Source organism: Narcine bancroftii, chromosome 12 (assembly GCF_036971445.1).
Source record: "Narcine bancroftii isolate sNarBan1 chromosome 12, sNarBan1.hap1, whole genome shotgun sequence".
Lineage (NCBI taxonomy): Eukaryota > Metazoa > Chordata > Chondrichthyes > Torpediniformes > Narcinidae > Narcine > Narcine bancroftii.
This window is the reverse complement of record NC_091480.1, coordinates 4918157-4938867: the sequence shown is the minus strand read 5'-3', so window position 1 is coordinate 4938867 and position 20711 is coordinate 4918157. Positions and strand designations below refer to the sequence as shown.

At 42.7% G+C, this 20711-nt stretch overlaps 1 protein-coding gene across 2 annotated transcripts; it reads right to left on the bottom strand.

The window, feature by feature from the left end:
* Window positions 1-1277: 1277 nt before the first annotated feature.
* atp6v0cb (ATPase H+ transporting V0 subunit cb) lies at window positions 1278-20079 on the bottom strand. 2 transcript variants are annotated; one of them, XM_069905538.1, is made up of 4 exons: window positions 19848-20079; window positions 9601-9784; window positions 2606-2741; window positions 1278-1490 (listed from the first exon to the last, which is right to left on the bottom strand). In XM_069905538.1, the coding sequence occupies exons 1-4, from the start codon at window positions 19921-19923 to the stop codon at window positions 1398-1400; spliced, it is 489 nt and encodes a 162-aa protein (XP_069761639.1). In that variant the 5' UTR covers window positions 19924-20079; the 3' UTR covers window positions 1278-1397. The 2 variants fall into 2 exon arrangements, with proteins under 2 accessions (XP_069761639.1, XP_069761640.1); XM_069905539.1 differs by lacking the exons at window positions 1278-1490; window positions 2606-2741 and adding an exon at window positions 4733-5487 and having other exon boundaries at window positions 19848-20074.
* Between the last annotated feature and the right edge of the window lie 632 nt (window positions 20080-20711).

The window sequence follows — 20711 nt, the reverse complement described above, 5'->3', positions numbered from 1 at the left end:
ACTTATCCGTATTAAATTCCAACAGCCATTTCTCAGCCCACTCCTCTAGCTTTCCTATATCTCTTTAAGCTACGGTAATCTTCCTCACTGTCCACAATACCACCAATCTTTGTATCATCTGCAAACTTACTTATCCAATTCACCACCCCTTCCAGATCATTAATATATATAACAAACAATAGTGGACCCAGGACCGATCCCTAAGGGCCTCCAATTGGACAAACAATTTTCTACCACTACTCTCTGACACCTCCCATCCAACCATTGCTGAATCCATTTCACTACCTCCTTATTTATACCTAATGCCTCCACCTTTTTTCCTAACCTGTTCTATGGTAACAGTTCCTTCCACGCCACCCAAGTGACCAATTAATCTACCAACCCCATATGTTTGGGATATAGGAGGAAACTCAGGAAGAAGGTACAAACTCCTTACAGATAGCACTGGATTCAAACCCTGGTCACTGTAATAATGTTATGCTAACGGTGTTTAGAGGGGAAGCAGGAACAGACATTTTCTGGATTACTGATCCGTAACAGAAACACAGCACCGGTGTGCACTATCAGGCCTCATCAAGGCAGGCAGATGAATGGTGAATTCTCAAGTAACTGAGCTGACAAAGCAGGGTGGAAAACATGACACAGCCAGGCTCTTAGACTCCTCTCAGTGAGGGGATCGCCAGGAAACTACCTGTTTTAGCCTCCTAGGAAGTAGATTAGACTTGAAAGGTAGCAGCAGTGTTACAAGTGGAAGGGCAGGAGCGGGGAAGGTCTTAGCAGCATTTTAGCACTGGGGCTTGGGCAGTGAAGGAACAGGCAGGTTATGGAATAGGTTTCTTGATCTGGAGTACAGAGCAGCAATTTTCAGTGGATAGGGCTCAAATACATCACAGGAAGTAAGGCTGGGACACCATCCACTGTTCATGGACCACTTTGGAAGCAACCGCAGAAACAGGCTGTGGGGCTTTCAGAGACGGAGGAAGGAGCTGACACCAGGTGCAAGAAAAAGGTCGAGCTAAGCAGCAGGTTAGTGCTCTTGCCACGCAACATGCTGACAAAGGAGAAAAATCTCCATGCTAATTATCTTGCAGAACAGTTTCCATTTAATCAACTGCTCCTGTCCTTGCCAAGGGTACATTGAATAAAGGTATTGGCATGGAAACTGCAAGCTTATCTGAAACTAGTGAGTGAATGCCAGAGGAAAATGGTTAAGAGGCTCAGAGTTTCTTCACAATGGTTATTTTGCATTTAACAATCTATTTAAAATTGAACACCCAGCAATTTAAGATCATTTTAATGATGGTTCCTCCCCACACTGAACAATCTTGAACTGCCTCATGCCAAAATGTCAACTGTCCATTTCCCTTCACAGATGTCGTTCCCTCAATTGTTTCTTCTCAAGCACAAAGCTTTTTGTGATTAAGAACCCCAAAAGCAGGTGAGTCCAACACGAGATAGGTGAGACTCCATGTTGGCAACCAGATGCAAATCTAGGGATTAAATAATGGATGGGAAAGAGCATCAGAAAGATCCAATCCAAGAACCATTTTATCTCTACACTACCAATAATCTAGAAGTTAATCTGGAACTGTGGAATGTGTTGCAGGAAAGATATCAATAAGATAGAAAGTGTGCAGAGATTTACGAAGATGTTGCCTGGAACTGAGTTAAAGGTTAAACAGGTTAGGACTTTATTCCCTGGAGCGTAGAAAAATGAGGGGAGATTTGATAGAGGGATTTAAAATTATGAGGGAGACAGACACAGAAAACGTAAGAGTAAATAGGCTTTTTCCACTGAAGGGAGGAGAGATACAAACCAGAGGATAAGAGTGAAAGAGGAAAAGTTTAGAGGGGAAGCAGCATGAGGGGAATTTCTTCACACAGAGAGTGGTGAGCTGCCAGCTGAAGTGGTGAGCGCAGACTCAATTTTAACATTCAAGAGGAATTTGGATAGGTATGTGGATGAGGGAGGTATGGCAGGCCAGTGGGACTAGGCAAAAAAAAGTTAAGCACAGACTAGAAGGATCAAAGATGCCCATTTCTATGCTGTAATGTTCTATGGTTTCACTGGGAGGTCAGATACAAGGGTAATGTATACAATTACTGACAAGATTCTTAAAAGCATTGATGTGCAGTGGGATCTAGAGGTCCAGGTCCATAACTCCTTTAAAATAGCCACACAAGTAGATAGGGTGGTAACAAAGGCATTTGAAACACTTGAACCAGGCATTGAATCTCAAAGTCATGTGGCAGTGATATAAAACTTTCGTCATTCTGCACCTTGAATACTGGGTGCAGTTCTGGTGGATGTCGAGGCTGAACTGGGGAGGGGTATTGGTGATGTGATAGCTTAAAATTATGAGAGCCATTGATACGGTGGACAGTCAGAATCTTTCACATGCTGGAGAACATGTTTAAAGTGGGTATCATATATTTTGGCGTAAAAGTCGAGTCGTGAAACCCTAAAAAAAATTCTCAAAAGGCGGGGGGTCAACTTAACTCCGGATATACTTTTGAGACCTTAAATTCACCAAAAACCCAGATTGATGTTGATTCAGTGTACAAGTTATGCTGGAAGCACCACCCCACCGCTGAGCACTCCTACCTGGGACCCCGAGGTCACCGCTGCTGCTCCTGCTCCTGCCTGGTGGACTGAAGTTCCTGCTCCTGCCGAGAGCATGATGTTGCCACTCCAGCTCCAGCTCCGTGGGCCTTTGCTGCTGCTGTCTGGGAGGCTGAGGCTTTTAAAAAATTTAAATTTACAGCTTTGTTACTTGCAATTGGGGTGTTTTTTAAAAAAAAAATTGGTTTGTTCCTGGGAGGCCCGGACAGCCCAAAAAGGGGGCGTCAATTTATACACTGGATATAACATAAAACCATTAAAATTGGGGGTGGGGGGGGGGGGTCAACCTATATGCCGACTGACTTATATACAGAACTATGCGGTACCATTCACAACCAGTAGCCTTAGTTTAATTGTGGCAGGTGGATTTCAATCTGTACAAGACACAATGTTGCCACACCTTTAAGATCATATTCCAGATTTCAATCTGGATTCGTGTGAAGTGATGCATTTTGAAGGGACAAACCAGGAGGCAGAGTACAGAGTTAAGAGTGTGGATGAATAAAGGGACCTTAGGGTTCAAATTCATCCATCCCTCAAGGTCGCTGCACAGGTTGATAGGATAGTTAAGAAGGCCTATGTGATGCTGGGATTCATCAATGTTACAAATCTTTGATGAGACCACATTGTGTTCAGTTCTGGTCACCTCATTGCAAGAAGGATGTGGAAGCTGAGGAGAGGAGGAGAGGGTGCAAGAGATTTACCAGGATGTTGCTGGATTGGGAAGCAAGTCTTTATGAGGCAATAGAGCTGGGACTTTTCTCTTTCGAGTGTAGAAGGATGAAAGGAGACTTGATAGAAGGCTACATGACTATGAGAGGCATAGATAGGGTGGACAGCCAGCACCTGTTTCCCAGGGCAGGATCAGCAGACACCACAGAGGACATGTGTACAAAGTGAAAGGAGGGAAGTTTAGGGGGCAAGTATTTTTTTTTTAAAGTTGTGGGTTCCTGGAATGCCTTCCCAGGGATGGTGGTGGATGCTGAAATATTGAGGGCATTTAAGAGACTCTTAGACAGCCACATGGATGGAAAAAAAATTGAGTGTTATGGGGTAGAATGGTTTAGTTTTTTTTATAAAAAGAGGAATGTATGGTATACATCCTGGCGAAATACAAAACACAATGTTGCCACACCTTTAAGATCCTATTTCTGCTATTACTGGTTCTAATTCCAAAAATATTAGGCTGTCTTACAACATGCCCTCCAGCCCACACCCCTCCCACCTGTGTTTCTTAAAGGGAGCTAATACTCTTACCTCTAAACCACAGATTGCAGTTCACTCCATATACCCCACCACCTGTGGTGTATATTTCTGAAGATGGTTTAAGACAGGAATAAAGTCCAACATTAGATGAGAGAAGCATACCAGCAACTGGTGAGGGAAAGTCAGTGCAAGGGGGAGATTTGGGGAAAGCATCCTCCTCAGTTACATATATTTTTAGCCCAGACTCAGCACATTAGGGAAATTATTATGCACATTTTTTTTAAAATCAGGGTGAAGAATTTGTAAAGTGGAAAATCTCAGCTCAGTTAATGGTTTAAAAAAATTCCATTAATTTGGGCAGAGGTCAAAATGACAAATCATGAAATGAGACTCGTTTACCAAAAATCAAGGCATACTCATAGATCAGGCTATAAGAGACCAAAATGTTGACACTCAGATTTGTTTAAACATTTAAGGTTGGGAGAATTCCAAAGTCTAGAAATCGAGCAGCTGGTCAGAAGGTTATAGGACATGAAAGGTTTTTCTATGCAAAAGCAAAAAATGAATTAATTGGATGACACAATAGTTGAATTGGGACAAATGAAATGGTTTTGGATAAGTCAGTAACTACCTTTGCTTTCTTATACAGTGGGCACTTTTACCTCAAAGGATGTTCATGTTCAAGTCGGAATTCAGTAGTCAGTGTGGCTTTCCGTCCCATTTCAAGGAGTCTCACTTTTTGCACAAACCGATGACAAGACAATACAAAATGGTAAATCAAACCTGCCAGCTTCTTGAATGCCTCTGGCACGTGCCGTTTAAGATTGTAGATGTTCCAAGACCACAATCAAGGAGCTGAAACTCATTCTCAACTCAAAGAAATTAAATTGTCAGCAACTTGCGCATGGTTGAGGATTTTTTTTATTTGGAAACATCAGAATTGTGGAACCCAATGTTGGGTGCACACCTCATGAATAGGCATACATTTTACTACTTGAAACATTTACATGTGCCTCAGGATGTTAAAAACACAAGTAGACTCACTCCAATACCAGTACACAAAAGGATTAGGATCAGATCCAATCTTTACCAATTATTACATCCAGAGTGATCTGAGCAAACACAATTACTGACAGTGCAACAATCTACTATATCATGGGTCTCCAGAAATCTTGCTCCATTATTTAATGCATGAATATTTTAAATAAAATCCAATGAAAAGAAATGAAACTTACAACTCTAGAGTAATCGGAGTGCTCCTCAATCGTAATAGGGATTGGAAATTGCACACGTTTAGGAGCCACTAAACCCAAATTCAATAGCAAAATACACACAACAGACAAGAGTCACTAACATTGTGCATTTACAAGAGATTGACTACCAAACTGAGACATCTGTACACATTCTGCAGTTAAGACCATAAGGATGGAGCTGAATTTTCTAGTAGTGGAATTTATTTTGTGGAAAGGATCAGGGCAACAATCAAACCGTACAGACCCAACACTTCAGCAAAAATGAGGATGAGGATCATCCCGACGAATAATCGAGGCTGCTGTGCAGTTCCGCGTACCCCAGCGTCACCTACTATGCCAATGGCAAAACCAGCAGCAAGACCACTCAGTCCCACACTCAGACCAGCACCCAGCTGAAGGAAACTCCTGCAATGCAAACAAAAAAGTTAATTTGTGACATGCCATTCATCAACCAGTCAGGGTGCTCCCAAGGTGGAGCAACTTTTTCACTGGGTATCCCTTCATATTAACTGGTGCTCTAGGAGCGGACCTCAACCTGACCATTGCAGGCAAGCGTAGACACTGCAAAACAAGTCACTTCAGATTAAAAACTGCCTCACTTCAACAAGCCATGTCAAGGCTGCAGACCAGAAAAATAACCATTAATTTTGGAATGAAGTCCATATTTGGGAGAACTGGGTAGGTTGAAACCCATGGAGATCAGTTACTTGGAGCAACAATCAGGTTAATAATCACCTAAAAACATGCAACGAGTCAAAAGATATTCCAGCCAAATGGTGGAGTTCAGAAAGAGCACGTAGTTAAAAGGGTTCCACCCTGCCTGAGTCAGAATGCGAACTGCAGCAAATTAAGCAAGGCACCATTAAATTCCCAATGTATTCACAGACCTGAATGCAACATGTAGAATATAGGCCAGAATTCAACAACGTCCATCTCGCTAGAGGTTCTTTGATCTCAGTCAAATTTCCTGTTGTGTTTTTTTTAAACTTCAAACTCTACTGCAGATCAGAGGTTGAATAAGAAATCAGCGGCAAGGATAGAGTTCTGCAACACATGCTGTCCCTGACCAGGCCTGTGAGCCAGAGCTGGACTCCATGCAGCACCTGCCCCTGACCAGGCCAAGGTCAAACATTTGTACACTACGAAACAACGGATTGATGCTTGTGGAATTCTCACTGGAAACCTGATGCTCAATACTATTCCATCAACTTTGAATGTAGATGTTGTAGTCACTGAATCAAATACTTGCTAGAACCAAGATTTAAAGCTCCCACCAAGTACAGCAGCCCGCAGTTAGATTTGTTTTACCATTCCTGGCCGCCTTACAATCGAGTCAGTATCTATTTTCATTGGAAAATGTACATTGCTATGCTGAGAACTGGAACCAATCTCAGCTGCTCAAGCTGGGCACATTGAGTACAGGCATTGCCTGGCAAGACATTGCCAGTGGCTTCAGTATATGGGACAAAGCTGCCAAATGCTGGAATTTAAAACAAATACAAATTGTTGGAAAAATTCAGCATCATCCATGGAAGTGAACAGAAAGCCAGAAGCAGAGTCTTGTTCCAGGAACACATGTTTGCTCATTTCCCAATTTGCTCCAGTGACATTTTAAAAAACTTGATCAATGTTCTTCCCACTCAATGGAGTAACATCTCTGGTCAGTTATTCAGTCAGACAAGGCTTTACCATGCTGGCCAGTGAGCCCAGAGTCCTACCTCAGGCACCAGGAAGCTGTGCCCCTCACTCAGTCGCTCCCTGGTCTCCCTCAGCCACACCACCCCCCCTCCCTCCTTCCAGTCTCCCTCAGGCAGTCTCCAGCTCATGGAGATTCATTACTGGATTCAAGAGTTCACTACTCTGCTTTCCACAAAACAGCTCTCATATCACAGGGAATGTACCAGGATGTTAGACAGAATGAAGATCATGTCTCACACAGAAAGGGTGACCAAGGTAGAGCTTTTCTCTTTGGAGTGATGAAGGACGAGACAAGACTCGAGGCTTAGATAGGGTGGACAGCCAGCACTTTTTTCCTGGGACAATAGCAAACACCAGAGGTCATCTGTTTAAAGTGCATGGAGGAAAGTTCAAGGGAGACACAAATAAGGATTTTTGTTTTAAACAAAGTGACATGTGCCTGGAATGCATTACCAGGGCTGGTGGTGGAGGCTGGTACAATATGAACATTTAAAAGAGACCGGCACATGGATGCAAAAAAAAAATTAGAGGGTTACAGCTGTGAGGTGGGGAAGGGTTAGACTGTTATGGAGTAGGTTTACACAAGTCAGTACAACATTGTGGACCAAAGGGGCTGTTCTCTGCTGCAACATTCCATATCATTCCACATCTTGGGTATTTGTGCCCAGTGCATGGATACAAAAAAAATTATTCCTTAACTTTGAAAAACAAGGTTTATGAGAGTGGCACTACAGACCTTCAACTCAAATAGGTGATCAAGTCAAACACCACAGATGTATCTACCCAATATTGAAGGCTTCTGTATGTACAGACACCAGGATGGACAAGAACAGAAATAACTACTGCTCAAGAACAGTTTTCCCTCAAAATATTACAACAAGGTAGCAAAATGGAACTCTTTTCAGAAAGTCCCATCTCAGGTTTGCAAGTTATGTACATGCTGAATTCTACACAAGTTTTTTGATAATCAAAGTTTAAATGATGCTGCACAATTAGTGAAACTAGCAAAATTCAGCATGTCCAGAACAGAGACAAAGTCCTCAACCACAAGTCTCTGGCAGATTTAAGACGTTCTAACATTAACATTATAATGAAGATTGCATTGAGATGCAGTTGTCATGTGAAGTTTAGGCTAGTTTGGTTTGGCTGTGAGCTTTACCCGTCTTGGGCACCTTGCAAATGCCTTCCAATAAGAGAAGTTTCCCCCTGGACTGTTATGGCACTAACTTGATTGCTGTAGTTGCACCTTTGATGGGAGTTTGTGCAGCTGTTTTATGCAAATAAATTGAGAACAATTTCACCGAGTAGGAGCAAGGTACTTACCGTGTCAGTGGCACCATTTCCTCAGAAGCACTGCTTAGTACAAAGTTGTTTCTAAAGCTCAATAATTTTTTTTTGGGGGGGGGGGGGGAAGCACTGCTTATTGGACTTTTAGAAACACACCTGCAATAAATTTTAATCAACTGCTAAGTTACTAACAGGAAATACACTTCACTAAAAATACACCATCTAAAAGGTTGTTCTGCATTTTCTCCTGACTAAAAAAAACAAATGAAGAAATTTTTCTGGCTACTTCATCCAAGCACCAAAACTCAACCAACTTAAAACACCCTTTTTCCATTGTTCACTGGGAACACTTCTACTTTAGAACATACCACATTACCTGGCCCAGCTCAGGTACTCACTGTTTTATTTGCATAAAACAGCTGCACCAACCGACATCAAAGGTGCAACTAATAAAGCAATCAAGTTAGTGCCATAACAGTCCAGGGGCAAACTTCTCTTATTGGAAAGCATTTGCAAGGTGCCCAAGACAGGTAAAGCTCACAGCCAAACCAAACTAGCCTAAACTTCACATGACAGCTGCATCTCAATGCAATCTTCATTCTAATGTTAGAACGTCTTAAATCTGCCAAAGACTTGATGGGCCAAATAGCTTTTTAATTGACTTTTACCATTTACTTAAAACAAAGCACAGTAGATGTCCATGTGACTGGCTACCACTTATGCCCAGCACAAACCCAACCATTACATTTGACCCCCTTTGCCATTAAACTCAACCATCCATGGCCATGGTTTGCCATGGTCAGCTTCTTGCAACCACAATTCTTCAATATTATCTAGACCCAACAAAACTGAAGTGAGCTTAATGCTGCCTGCCACTTGGCCGGATATAGCACTGTACCTGTTGAGATATGCCCATTTTAGCACAATACTGAAGGACCTAGTAGACAAGTAGTCCAAGAGGTACACAGCTCCCCTTCATTCACTTCTACACCCCACCCCCCCCACTTCCTATCCCCAAGATCTTGGCACGACTGGCCAAAGGCTCTAACATTTACTCTGACCCAATTCCTGCTGCCTATAAACTGACCAATAATTATTTCCAATTCCTTTACGTTCATTGGAACAACGTACAAGATACTCAACCAATATTTAAGGAGAACTCAGATATTGGAATCTGGAGCTTACTCAGATCACCAGAGGAACTCAGCAGGTCAGACGGCAGTGGGAAACGAATGGCTGACCTTTCAACCGGAAATGTCGACATTTCCTTTTCTCCCACAGATACGGCTCAGCTGACTAAGTTCTCAAGTTAACCCTTCAAGGACAATATACAAGAATGATTGCCTACACACAAATGGAAAAACCTTAAAGAACATGAAATGTCCACATTACAGATGCTGGAGCTTGCTTCTTTATGGCTCAACCACTCAAACACTTTTCCACAACACCACCAATTCACTTCTCAATTCTAAAACATCAACTTAATTTAAGAGCACTGAAAATTTCTAACCATCCGCTTCTCGAGATACTTACTTGAATAGTGATATGTCTTCTGTGAGCGAGTTGGCAATTAGTACTGCCACCACTAGTCCATAGATAGCAATGATACCTGCCATGACGACAGGAATGATGGATTTCATGATAAGTTCAGGCCTCATGACTGACATGGCAGCAATTCCTGTCCCACTTTTGGCTGTTCCATAAGCAGCTCCCAGAGCTAAAGAAAAAAAAACAAATCAAAAATGTGTACAATTGGGAGAAAATTTGATTAGAGCAAGACACTCAACTGAAGAACAAAATGGTGCATTAGCAAACATCTACTCGTAGCAAATCAGAAGAGTGGGTATCTAGAAACAGCAGCTTGAAGAATTCTCAACCCAGATTATTGGAAGGTGGACGGATTCCACAGATCTGCATCTTACACAATATAGCACCAGATGGTGCTCACCATTATGGCAGATCTTGGTTACTGGCAAATCTCCAACAAAAATTACCACTACCAGCAATATTGGGTCAGAGAACAAAACGAGAACTTTCTGAGAATCCTAGGGCACAAGTAATGGCGATTTAAGGAGATATGCAGGGCAAATTACACAATGGTAGGTGCTTTGAATGTGCTGCCAGGAGAGGTGGCATCCCCCAGAGGGGGATGCAAACCACTCACAGGCTTTTGGGATCAGTGTAGATCGACTACACTAATGTCAGTTCTGTCATATTATTCTTAAAAGAACAAAGTTGATTACCTGATTAATGTCCATTTAAATGAATTAAAGGTTCAGTAGCCAAGATGATCAACCACTACCCCCCACACTTCTCAAAGCAGTATAGCCAAACTTCAGGTTAAACACTGTCAGGCTTCAGAACTTTCAAAATTGTTCCCCCCACCCCTCCCCAGACAAATGCACTTATTTTATCTGAGTTGGCTACCCATCACAACCTCTGTATTTGAATTGCAAACAAATTAATCACATCTCGATATTCTAATGGATCGAGATCAAAGCCGCAGTCAAGAGACCAAAGCTTACACTGAACCAAAATTGCACCAACTGTCAAGTCCGATGCACAAAACAACTTGACTAGCATTTACAGTCCTTAATTATTTGAAATTCAAAACCAGGATCATTTTAACTGGATGTTCTCAACAACTGAGCTCAGCCCCAAGTCAAACCCAGACTTTTCCTACCTTGGAGACAAATCCATACATCCCTCAAGGTTGCTGCAAAGCTTATGGGATGTTAAGCTTCATTAATAGAAGGATTGCACTCAAGAGGCGAGAGGTCATGATGCAACTCGACAAATCTCTAGTGAGACCACACAGAGTATTATGTTTATTTCTGATCACCTCATTATAGGAAGGGAGTGGAAGCTATGGAGAGGATGCAGAAAAGATTTACCAGGATATTACCTGGATTGGGAAACAAGTCTTATAAGGCAAGGTTAGGAGAGCTGGTACTTCTCTTTGGAGCAAAGAAGGATGAGAAGAGACTTGCTAGAGGTCTACAAGATTATGAAAGGCATAGATAGGGTAGTCAGCCAGCACCTGCTTCCCAGGGCAGGAATATAGAGTTGTGGATGCCTGGAATGGTGGTGGAGGCCGAAACGTTAGCAGAATTTAAGAGACTCTTAGACAGGATGGAAGGAAAATAGAGGGTTAAATGATACAGAGGGTTTAGTACTTATTATAAAGAAATATATGGGCCAGCACAACATTGAGAGCCAAAGGGCCTGTAATGTTCTGTAGCTTTCTATGTTCTATCTTATCTGTGGATTGTTAAGGTGGAGAAGCTTGAGTGATCCTGAGAGTGATGCTGTCTGGACCTATGTTCCTGGTAGGGTCACCCATAGCGAGGGCAAGGTCCATGACAAAGATCTCTAAAGTGGAACAGGTGGACAAAGCTACTTCAAACTCAACAGTTGTGCAGGTGAATGAACGCTGCAAAAAAATCCATCAGCTCCAATCATCATGGTTTCCTTGCCATTGGAATTAGTTGGTTGATTTGAGAAGTATCGCGTGCTTCCTGGAGACCAACATCAAGTGCCCATTAAAGAAATACACGCACAGGCGCCTTTGCTCTGTGGATCAATGGAACAAAGGCCATCATCCTAGACTATGAGGTATAACCATGATGAGCATCTACAACCCATGTTACAGCCCTTCTATAACTGAAGCCAAATAACCTGCAGATGGTGGAAGTCCACAGGTCAATGATTTTTCACCAAAAGGTCCTCTCCACAGATACCTGACCCAAGAACTTTCAGCATTACAACTAGGGTCTTGTACAGAGCTCAAACAAGTATTAAATTCATGATTACTCAATCAGGACAACATGTTTACACCATACATTTAATGCTTCAAGCTCAGGGTTGGTTGAGCTACCTTCTTGTATGAATTGCTACCTCCACATTTCTTACCAGTATCCCCAACAGTCCTGTATTCCCAAAGAAGAGGGCCAACTGCAGTGACCATCTTGTCAACACCCCTTTTTAAACAAGCTCCTCTGATGAAGTATTGGCCCAACCTTTCCTCAAACCACCCCTTCAGATCTCTGGAAGCTTTTGATTAGTATCTCAAGCACATCTGTAGCAATGCTTCTCCTTTTACTTTCCTATCTGCTCTCCCTGCATGTACAAGGAAACTCAGACTCCTCCATTTAAATATTCTGCTTTAACGTCTACTAAGATCATTTCAGTTCTATGCTGAACTAGGCTGTTTCTCCTCAATTTAACCCATCCACATTCTCAAGATGCTTTCACAAACACCTTTCAGCAGTGTTTGGCTACAATACTCTAACTGAGACAGAAACAAGGATTATAATTAGTCAAGATGACACCTTAATTGTAGTCTCAAAAAATATTTTAAACCAAAATATTCTGTAGTTAGATGTGGGCCAACTAATTTCTTACTGCAGAAACGATCTAGATTAATTAGATTGGTAATTTCATATTCATTTCCATAATCAAAAAGCAAAGAGCCTTTAGAAAAAAAAAACTACCCTGGACAATACCTGCTGGTCTATTCAGTGCCTTTATGACTGAAGATGTACAAGTTCATTAACTGGATAAACAATTTCAAAACTCTTTGACCATTGCCTCCATCCACAGTTGCCTAACAAGGGTCAAGACCAGGAGCAGATTGCAAACATGGCTTTGAACAATTCAACTTCAACATTTAACCACTTTAGAGAAGAATATTCAATGAGGAAGTTTTAAAGATTACTGCAGAGTATTCAGAACCTTCATACTAGACCCAGAACGGAAAAACAGGACTGTTGTAACTCAGCCTCCAACCCTGTAGATCTTTTCCCCAAACACCAAATCAAGCAAGGTTTTCCATAAGCCACCAAATGTCAGAAATGTGACCAGACAGAAAACTTCTGAAGCACTTTCAATAATAACCAGGGACAAGACCTGAACCTCATTTAACTCTTCCAATTGGAAAATGGCTTCAAATATTGTAATGAGGAACAGAATGAACATTTGACCTCATCAGTCATACAATTTGATTAGATAAATTCATTTAATTACTCCACAAAATTTCAAATTCAAATGGAATCAATACTATGAGGAATTAGTGCAACAATTTGCTAACAACAGACCATCCCAACCTAACCCTTTCACCCAGGTCACTGTTCCAAGTTTAAATCTGTTACTGCCCTTATCACTACACAAAATTCTCAATCCGCTGCCTCTGCCCCCACCCATCTTCTCCAACCCTAAAATAGGTATTTGATTTCTGATCCATTTACTCAAAAGCCAAGCCATGTCTTCCTTCAGTATTGGGTTCCAAAACTAAACTGCAGCCCTATCCAAATCTCTCAGATACATTTTTCTAGTCTTCATTCCTTTTCCTTCCACCTTCTCTAATCCAAACACCTTTTCTGGGATGAGGTGACCAGACTAGTCTAACATCTAGCGTTTACTTTGAATCACTCAGCTAACATCTCAACCTCAGTATGTATGGATATGCAATCACGATTCCTCGGTTCCACCATATTCAACCAGGGCAGCACACTTAGCGTAGCTGTTAGCACAATGCTGTCACAGTGCCAGTAACCATGTTCAAATCCCATGCTGTCTGTAAAGTCTGTATGTTCTCCCCGTATACGTGGGTTTCCTCCAGATTCCTACCACCCTTCAAAATGTACCAGAGTTGTAGATCAATTCAGTTGCATGGGACAAAAGGGCCTGTTACCGTGCTGCAAATCTAAATTTTAAACATTCTAAAATACCACTTTTATTCCTTGCCTATTGCATCACTCCTTCAGGCAAACCATTTTAAAATGTTCCCAAATGCAAGACTGCTTCACCCCAGGCAGCTGGATCCTCCACCTTCCCACCACCCCACTGGTAAAACCCTTTTCAATCCATTCTCTGGAACTTCCATGCTACCCTTACTTGAGGGATTTTAAAATCATTTGACCTCAGTGTAAAAGGTGACTGAACCAAACCAATTGGTGCAGCAAGTTTAGGATTTCTGCAACTGTTGAATGTGCTGGATATTTATCCAGTATTTCCAGCAAGTTGAAGGTCAATGAAACAAAATGAATACAGCATTCAAGAAAACAACATCCTCCTTGAGAAAGGCGAGACAAATGGCATCACAAGAATCCAATGTGAAACAATAGGTTTCCTCAACAAGCCATTCCATTTGCAGAAGATTGAATCAATTGGGAAACAAATGGGTCAAAACCTAGACATTAAAAAGTTGCAATACAGTCTGGGTGGGATACTGGATTATAATTCAGTCCATCAATGTGAGATGGGATTTTTTTTTTAAACTTCCAAACCTGCTCTAACAAACAACTACCAGATAGCTTTTACTATTTGGAAGTGCCTGTTGAAACAGCTCAGGACAAGATTATTCTGCTATCTTTGAAAGTCAATAAACAGTACAAAGTTGTTTAGATCAACTTCAAGGTTAAGGGAACATACAATGTTCCCATTTTTTCCCTCCGATTCCTCTGTAACAAATTCAAATCAACTCCCCAAAACAGGAGATAAACCCTGTTACGTGGTCATTTGAGATCTGAAGAGACTGCAAATGTTGGAATTTCAAGTCAACACAATCTGATGGAGGTCGAGCAAAACGAGAATATTGTGCTTAGATTTAATATAATCAAGCAATCTGGCAAATTAATCATCTTAATTAACCAGTTTCAATTCAGCAAGTGAATGGGAAAGTATCAATGTACAACTTGGTTGAAGCCATTCTGGACTGAGTGAAAATACAGTGGTGGTAAAATTCCAAATCAACAACTTTTCCCAACCAGCCAATTGCCAGTATCTGTGTTTTCTCCCACTACCCCCCAACTGAGCTTTTACCTCCAGGACATCAACTCCATCCTTTCATTTTAAAAATGACAACCATAGCATGAATTTTACATTCTTACCAAGAATCAGTACTTCAACAAGCTGGTGTGAAGAGCTTGTCGTTCAATAAAGGTAATCTGTTAAGTAACAAGTTAAGATTCCATTTATTCTAACCCATGGGCAGAGTTATGAAGAATGGCCAGATAGGCCAGGCTTGTAGCCACTGAAGTAAAGGCAATTGGATTCAAACACGATTGAGAAGTCTTGACCATTATTATAGAGAGGAACTAAATGTGGATTTGGCGTCAGAGTTCACTGAGGAAGACAATAGGAATATATCTGATAGTCAGAGGTCTCAGGGAATAGAATTAAGTACAGTCAGGATTACTAGAGAGATGGTGCTTAGTAAGATGATAAAGATAGAAAAGCCAGACCAGATGAGGTACACCCACAGGTTCTGAAGGAGGTGGCTTTGGAGATTGTGGAGGTATTGGAATTGATTTTCCAGATATCAATAGTCTCTTGGCATGGTTCTGAAGGTCGCAAATGTAGTTCCACTGTTTAATAAAGGAGGGAGGCAGGAGAAAGGAAATTATAGGTCTATTAGTCTGACTTCAGTAGTTGGAAAGTTATTGGAGTTGATCCTCAAGGACGAGGTTATGAAATACTCAAGGGTGTGTGACATGATAGGTCCAAGCCAGCATAGTTTCATAAAAAGATCCTGCCTGACCTAATGGAATTGTTTGAGGAAATCTCAAGTATGTTGGACAAGGGAAAGGATGTAGATGTGTATTTAATTTTCAAACGGCCTTTGATAAGGTTTCGCATAAGAGGCTGGTTAATAAGATGAAATCCCATTGAATTACAGGCAAGATATTAGATTGGGTGGAGAATTCGCTGATAGGCTGAAAGCAAAGGGATCTTGTTGCCGGTGACTAGTGATGTTCCGCATGGTTCTGTGTTGGTGCCATTTCTTTTTACAATGTATATTGATGATTTAGATTATGGATTGAATGGCTTTGTGACAAATTTTGCAGATGACACCAAGATAGGTGGAGTAGCAGGAAGTGTTGAAGAAACTGAAAGGTTGCAGAGAGACTTGGATAACTTAGGAGATTGAATCTCATCTGCCATTTCTTTGCCCAATGTTGAGAAATGTAGAGTGGTACATTTTGGAAGAGGAAATAAGCAGATTATTATTTGAATGAGGAGAAAATTCAAAATTCAAAAGTGCAAAGGGACTTGGGGGTCCTCGTGAAGGATAACCTAAAGGCTAGCCATCAGGTTGGATCAACAGTAAGAAAGTGAGTACTATGTGGGCATTCAAGGGGAATAGTGTATCAGAGTAAAGAGGTGTTGATGAGGACCTCATTTGGAGTAACTGTGTACCATTTTGGACCCCTTATCTTAAAGGGATGTAATAATGTTGGAGAGAGTACAGAGAAGATTTACCAGGATGATTCCTGTGCAACGCTTAGCATCTCTTGGACTCAAGTCATTGGAGTATAGAAAAATGAGAGGGGATCTCATAGAACCATTTTGAATGCTGAAAGGATTGGTCAGTTGATTTGAATAAGACATTTCCCTTGGTGGGTGAATCCAAGGCAAGCGGGCAGTCTTAAAATTAGAAGGTACCCATTTAAAACAGATAAAAGGAGAAATTTCTTCAGCCAGAGGGTTGTGGATTTGTGGAATTCACTGCCACATACAGCTGTGAAGGCCCAATCATTGGGGGAGTTTGGGGAGAAAGGAGATTGATAGGTATCTAATTAATCAAGGTATAAAGGGATATGGGAAAAAGGCTGGAGCTTGGAATTAGATGCGAGAACAGATTAGATCATGGTGGATTTGCAGTACAGACTCAATGGCTGAATGGCCTATTTCTGTTTCTTTTTCTTGTGATATTTCTTCTGAGAAAGAATCTAGAAGGAACTTCAGGATTGAAGGGGATCCGCTTCGAACAGAGATGCAGAGGATTTTCTTCAGTCAGAGGTTGGTGAATCTGTGGAATTGTTGCCAAAGGCAGATCATTGGGTGTATTTAAGGCAGAGAATGATAGGTTCTTGATTAGCCAGGGACCAAAGGTTATGGAGCTGTGGGAAAATAGATCAGCTCATGATTCAATGGCGGGGCAGACTCGATGGCCTGAAAAGCTTATTTTTGATCATCTGCATTATGGTCTTATGGAATCCGTTTAAATGTGGCCACCTGTTTAAGACTGAAGGCAATATTTCTTAAGTAGAAAGGAAAAAATCTGAATAACAAGATTCTTGATAAGTAAAGGGATGAATGGTTATCTCTAGACAGGAATGCAGACTGGAATGTAATCAGGGCACCATGATTTTATTAAGTGGCAGAGCAGATCAGAGGGCCAAGTAGCTCTCCAATGTTGTTTGGACATTCAGATGGATATCCCCAATAACCATAATGAGGAATCAGTAGATTCAAAACAAGAAAGTAGAGTCTGATTTTGGCAGAAGTCGTGACATTAAGTTGTCACTTTGATAGTTTTCTGGAAAAAATAAATTACTGGAACTGCTCCCATTCTTAATTTCCGCCACATGAATCCACTGGTCACTCCATCCAAATTCACACTTGGAACAATAGCTACAGAACAGACAAAGCCTATTTCAATCTCAACTGCAGCTCCTAAAATTGTGCAGTGCAGCTTTATCACCATCACTTCCCACGTAAAAGCCTGAAATGTCTCTCAGATTAGATGCAGCAAGATCAACCAACAGCCCCATCAGTACACAAAACATTACAACAGTTAAGTGGAATAAATGGAAATGTTCTGTCACAGGTAGAGTTGAAGAATGGTAAACCAAGGGCAGTGCTGCTGATGTCGCTAGAAGGTGCGACAAGCAGCCGACCACTTAAGGACCTTTATTTTGTACAGTACCTTTTTTTTCTCTCCAATCTAATCCTTGGGATATTCCAGTAATATTTTTAGTGTAGTTACTTGTGACATGGGAAATAGCAGTCAAGTTCCAGAGAACAGTGACTGGGCAAATCTGCTTAATGAAGTCAACTACCAGATAAATATTGACCAGGTACAATAGTTAAAGAATGTCATGGGATATTTACAGAATCAAATACAGTGTAAACATACACTGCAAAGACACCATCTCTAAAGGTTTGATGCTATAATATCAGACTTGTTCAAATGTCAAGTGCCATTGGTGGCTGATCACTGTGGTTAAAGATTGGCCATTTACATCATAGCTCCAATCACTACCACATGATCAGCTACTCTAAAGTTCAGAAGCAAATTTAAACCAGAAACCATTTCTCTCACCATAGATACAAATGTTATGGGGTAACCTGATCACATTTAAACAGGGTAAAATTTGAGTTGAACATCCTCCAGAAATTTTCACATAGAGATCAATAGATAGATCAAAATATCACTTTGATATTTTTGAAAGCTCTACAGACAGCATCGAGTCCACGCTGCTGAAGATCCAGCTGCGCTGGATGGGTCACGTCTCCAGAATGGAGGACCATCGCCTTCCCAAGATCGTATTATATGGCGAGCTCTCCACTGGCCACCGTGACAGAGGTGCACCAAAGAAAAGGTACAAGGACTGCCTAAAGAAATCTCTTGGTGCCTGCCACATTGACCACCGCCAGTGGGCTGATAACGCCTCAAACCGTGCATCTTGGCGCCTCACAGTTTGGCGGGCAGCAGCCTCCTTTGAAGAAGACCGCAGAGCCCACCTCACTGACAAAAGGCAAAGGAGGAAAAACCCAACACCCAACCCCAACCAACCAATTTTCCCTTGCAACCGCTGCAATCGTGTCTGCCTGTCCCGCATCGGACTGGTCAGCCACAAACGAGCCTGCAGCTGACGTGGACTTTTTTACCCCCTCCATAAATCTTCGTCCGCGAAGCCAAGCCAAAGAAAACAGACCCTTAGAAATCCAGGTTAGTACAAGGAAAAACAATTTAAATCAGGCCAGCCTGAAGAATTAAAATAATGGAATAAAACAGACCAAGACAACACAATGAGGTAGTTAGACAGATACTTAATTAGGCAAAACATCAGGTACAGTTCTAATGCAGGCAAATTGGATTCAAAGGATCAGCAAGGGGCAAAAGGACCAGTGGTTATAACTCCGCAAGACCCAAAGTGGTAACCATTAGTTGGAACCTTTGCATTCACATTTAACAACCTGATCAATCTTGAAACAGGATTAGTATTTCTATAAGAACTAGGAGGTGGCCATCCAGCCCATCAAGCCTGCTCCACCATTCAATGTGATCATGGTTTTCTGATGATGGGCTCATCAATACCATACCATTGCAATACGAATCCCAGTTTCAAAAGAGGAAAAACAAAAAGGCAAACCCATGGGGGTAAATTTCCTAAATTAGATGCCAGTTGCAATCCAAATCTGGCAGTACTGAAACTAATTCATGGCTCCTGCAGTTCCAACCATATGCCTGACGACAAATGATCTCTGCTGGAGGATTGATTAACCATGTTATCCAATTCTGCTTCATTTCACACACTGCAGGGCCCTGAAGATTGGCAGGTGGTCACGTGGCAGGTGGTCACGTGGCAGGGACAGACACCATTGATGTGAAGACACCACAGCGAAATTGCCAATTAGATCATGAAAAAAGTGTTGCAGTCCACGTATGTGCACGCTCGCCCCCGCGTCCTGTGACCAGCCCGGGAGCGCGCGCGCTCGCTCGCTCCGAAGAGCTTCCCCGGCGCCGCCGCCGGAAACACCCGAGCGCCGCCTCGCCTGTGACGGACGGAGCCGCAGTGGCCCCGCTGTCGTAGGATGGCGGGCGGGCGGACGGGGCGGGGGCGTCCGCCGCAGCCAACACTGACAGTCGGTCTCGCCTACTTCCCCCCACCCCCCCCGGCCGCGCCTCCTGGCTGAGAGGGAGGGGGGGAGCCGGGACACCAGCGGAATCCGTAGCTATGACCGGGACCCCACTCGCCGCCCGCACTCACCGCTGAAGACCATGGCCGCCGAGGCGCCAATCACCCCGAAGAAGGACGAATACTCGGGAGCTCCGGTGGAGGACATCTCGTCAGCTGCGGGTAGACACAAGGCGGGCGGGCTCCTGCTCCTTCTGCTGCGGCTCCGTGCCGGGGTGATGCTGCTGACTGACCGAGCGCCACTACCTCACGCTCCGCACTGCCACCCTAAATACAACTGCCGACAAAATGGCGGCGGCGGCGCCTCCCACGTGACCGCGCCTCCGGGGGTGGCACATCCACTTGTCCCACCCCCACGTGATCCCATCTGCCCACCGCCTTCCTGCGGTCACCGCCTGCTCATCTCCTCTCCGCATTCTTGTCGCCAGGAATGGTTTCGCTGGTTCCGGGGCTGGTGCCATGTTAAATCCGCTTCGCCCCGACGACGCGCTGTGAGTTGACGGGATGGGACAGGGAACCCTGACTCCACCCTATAGACAGGCTGACCCCAACCCACTGACTGCATTCAGGACTCCCAGGTCAGAAACGTGGCCAAGATGCCTGCAGGCCTGGGACTGCACAAATTACCTTGGGTCACAGTAACAAGGGGAAAAGGTTTCTCAATCTGATCACCACAGTAAATATTTGTTTTGTTCTATCTCTGGTTTTGAATTTAATGTAAAGTCAACATATCACATGGTGGTGCCCATGAGTGTGTAGGCCAATTCTCCAAGTCGAGATAACGTGGTTGGAGGCAACACACGAAGTGCAGGAACTCAGCATATTTTAAGGTAATTGCCACATTAAAAATGTTATATACATGGTACACTTCTGCGTAAGGCAAACAAAGAGTCACCGTGAGCATTAAGAGAAGCAAAAAAGAACCCCTTCAGTGTC

Excerpts from the sequence above, each read along its gene's own strand:
- atp6v0cb (XM_069905538.1), bottom strand. The coding sequence starts at position 19,923 with ATGTCCTCCACCGGAGCTCCCGAGTATTCGTCCTTCTTCGGGGTGATT. Across the intron at positions 9,785-19,847 it reads GGCGGCCATGGTCTTCAGCG|CTCTGGGAGCTGCTTATGGA; the intron begins GTGAGTGCGGGC and ends TTTTTTCTTTAG. Across the intron at positions 2,742-9,600 it reads GAAGACATATCACTATTCAA|CCTCAGCCTCCCAGACAGCA; the intron begins GTAAGTATCTCG and ends ATTTTTTAAAAG.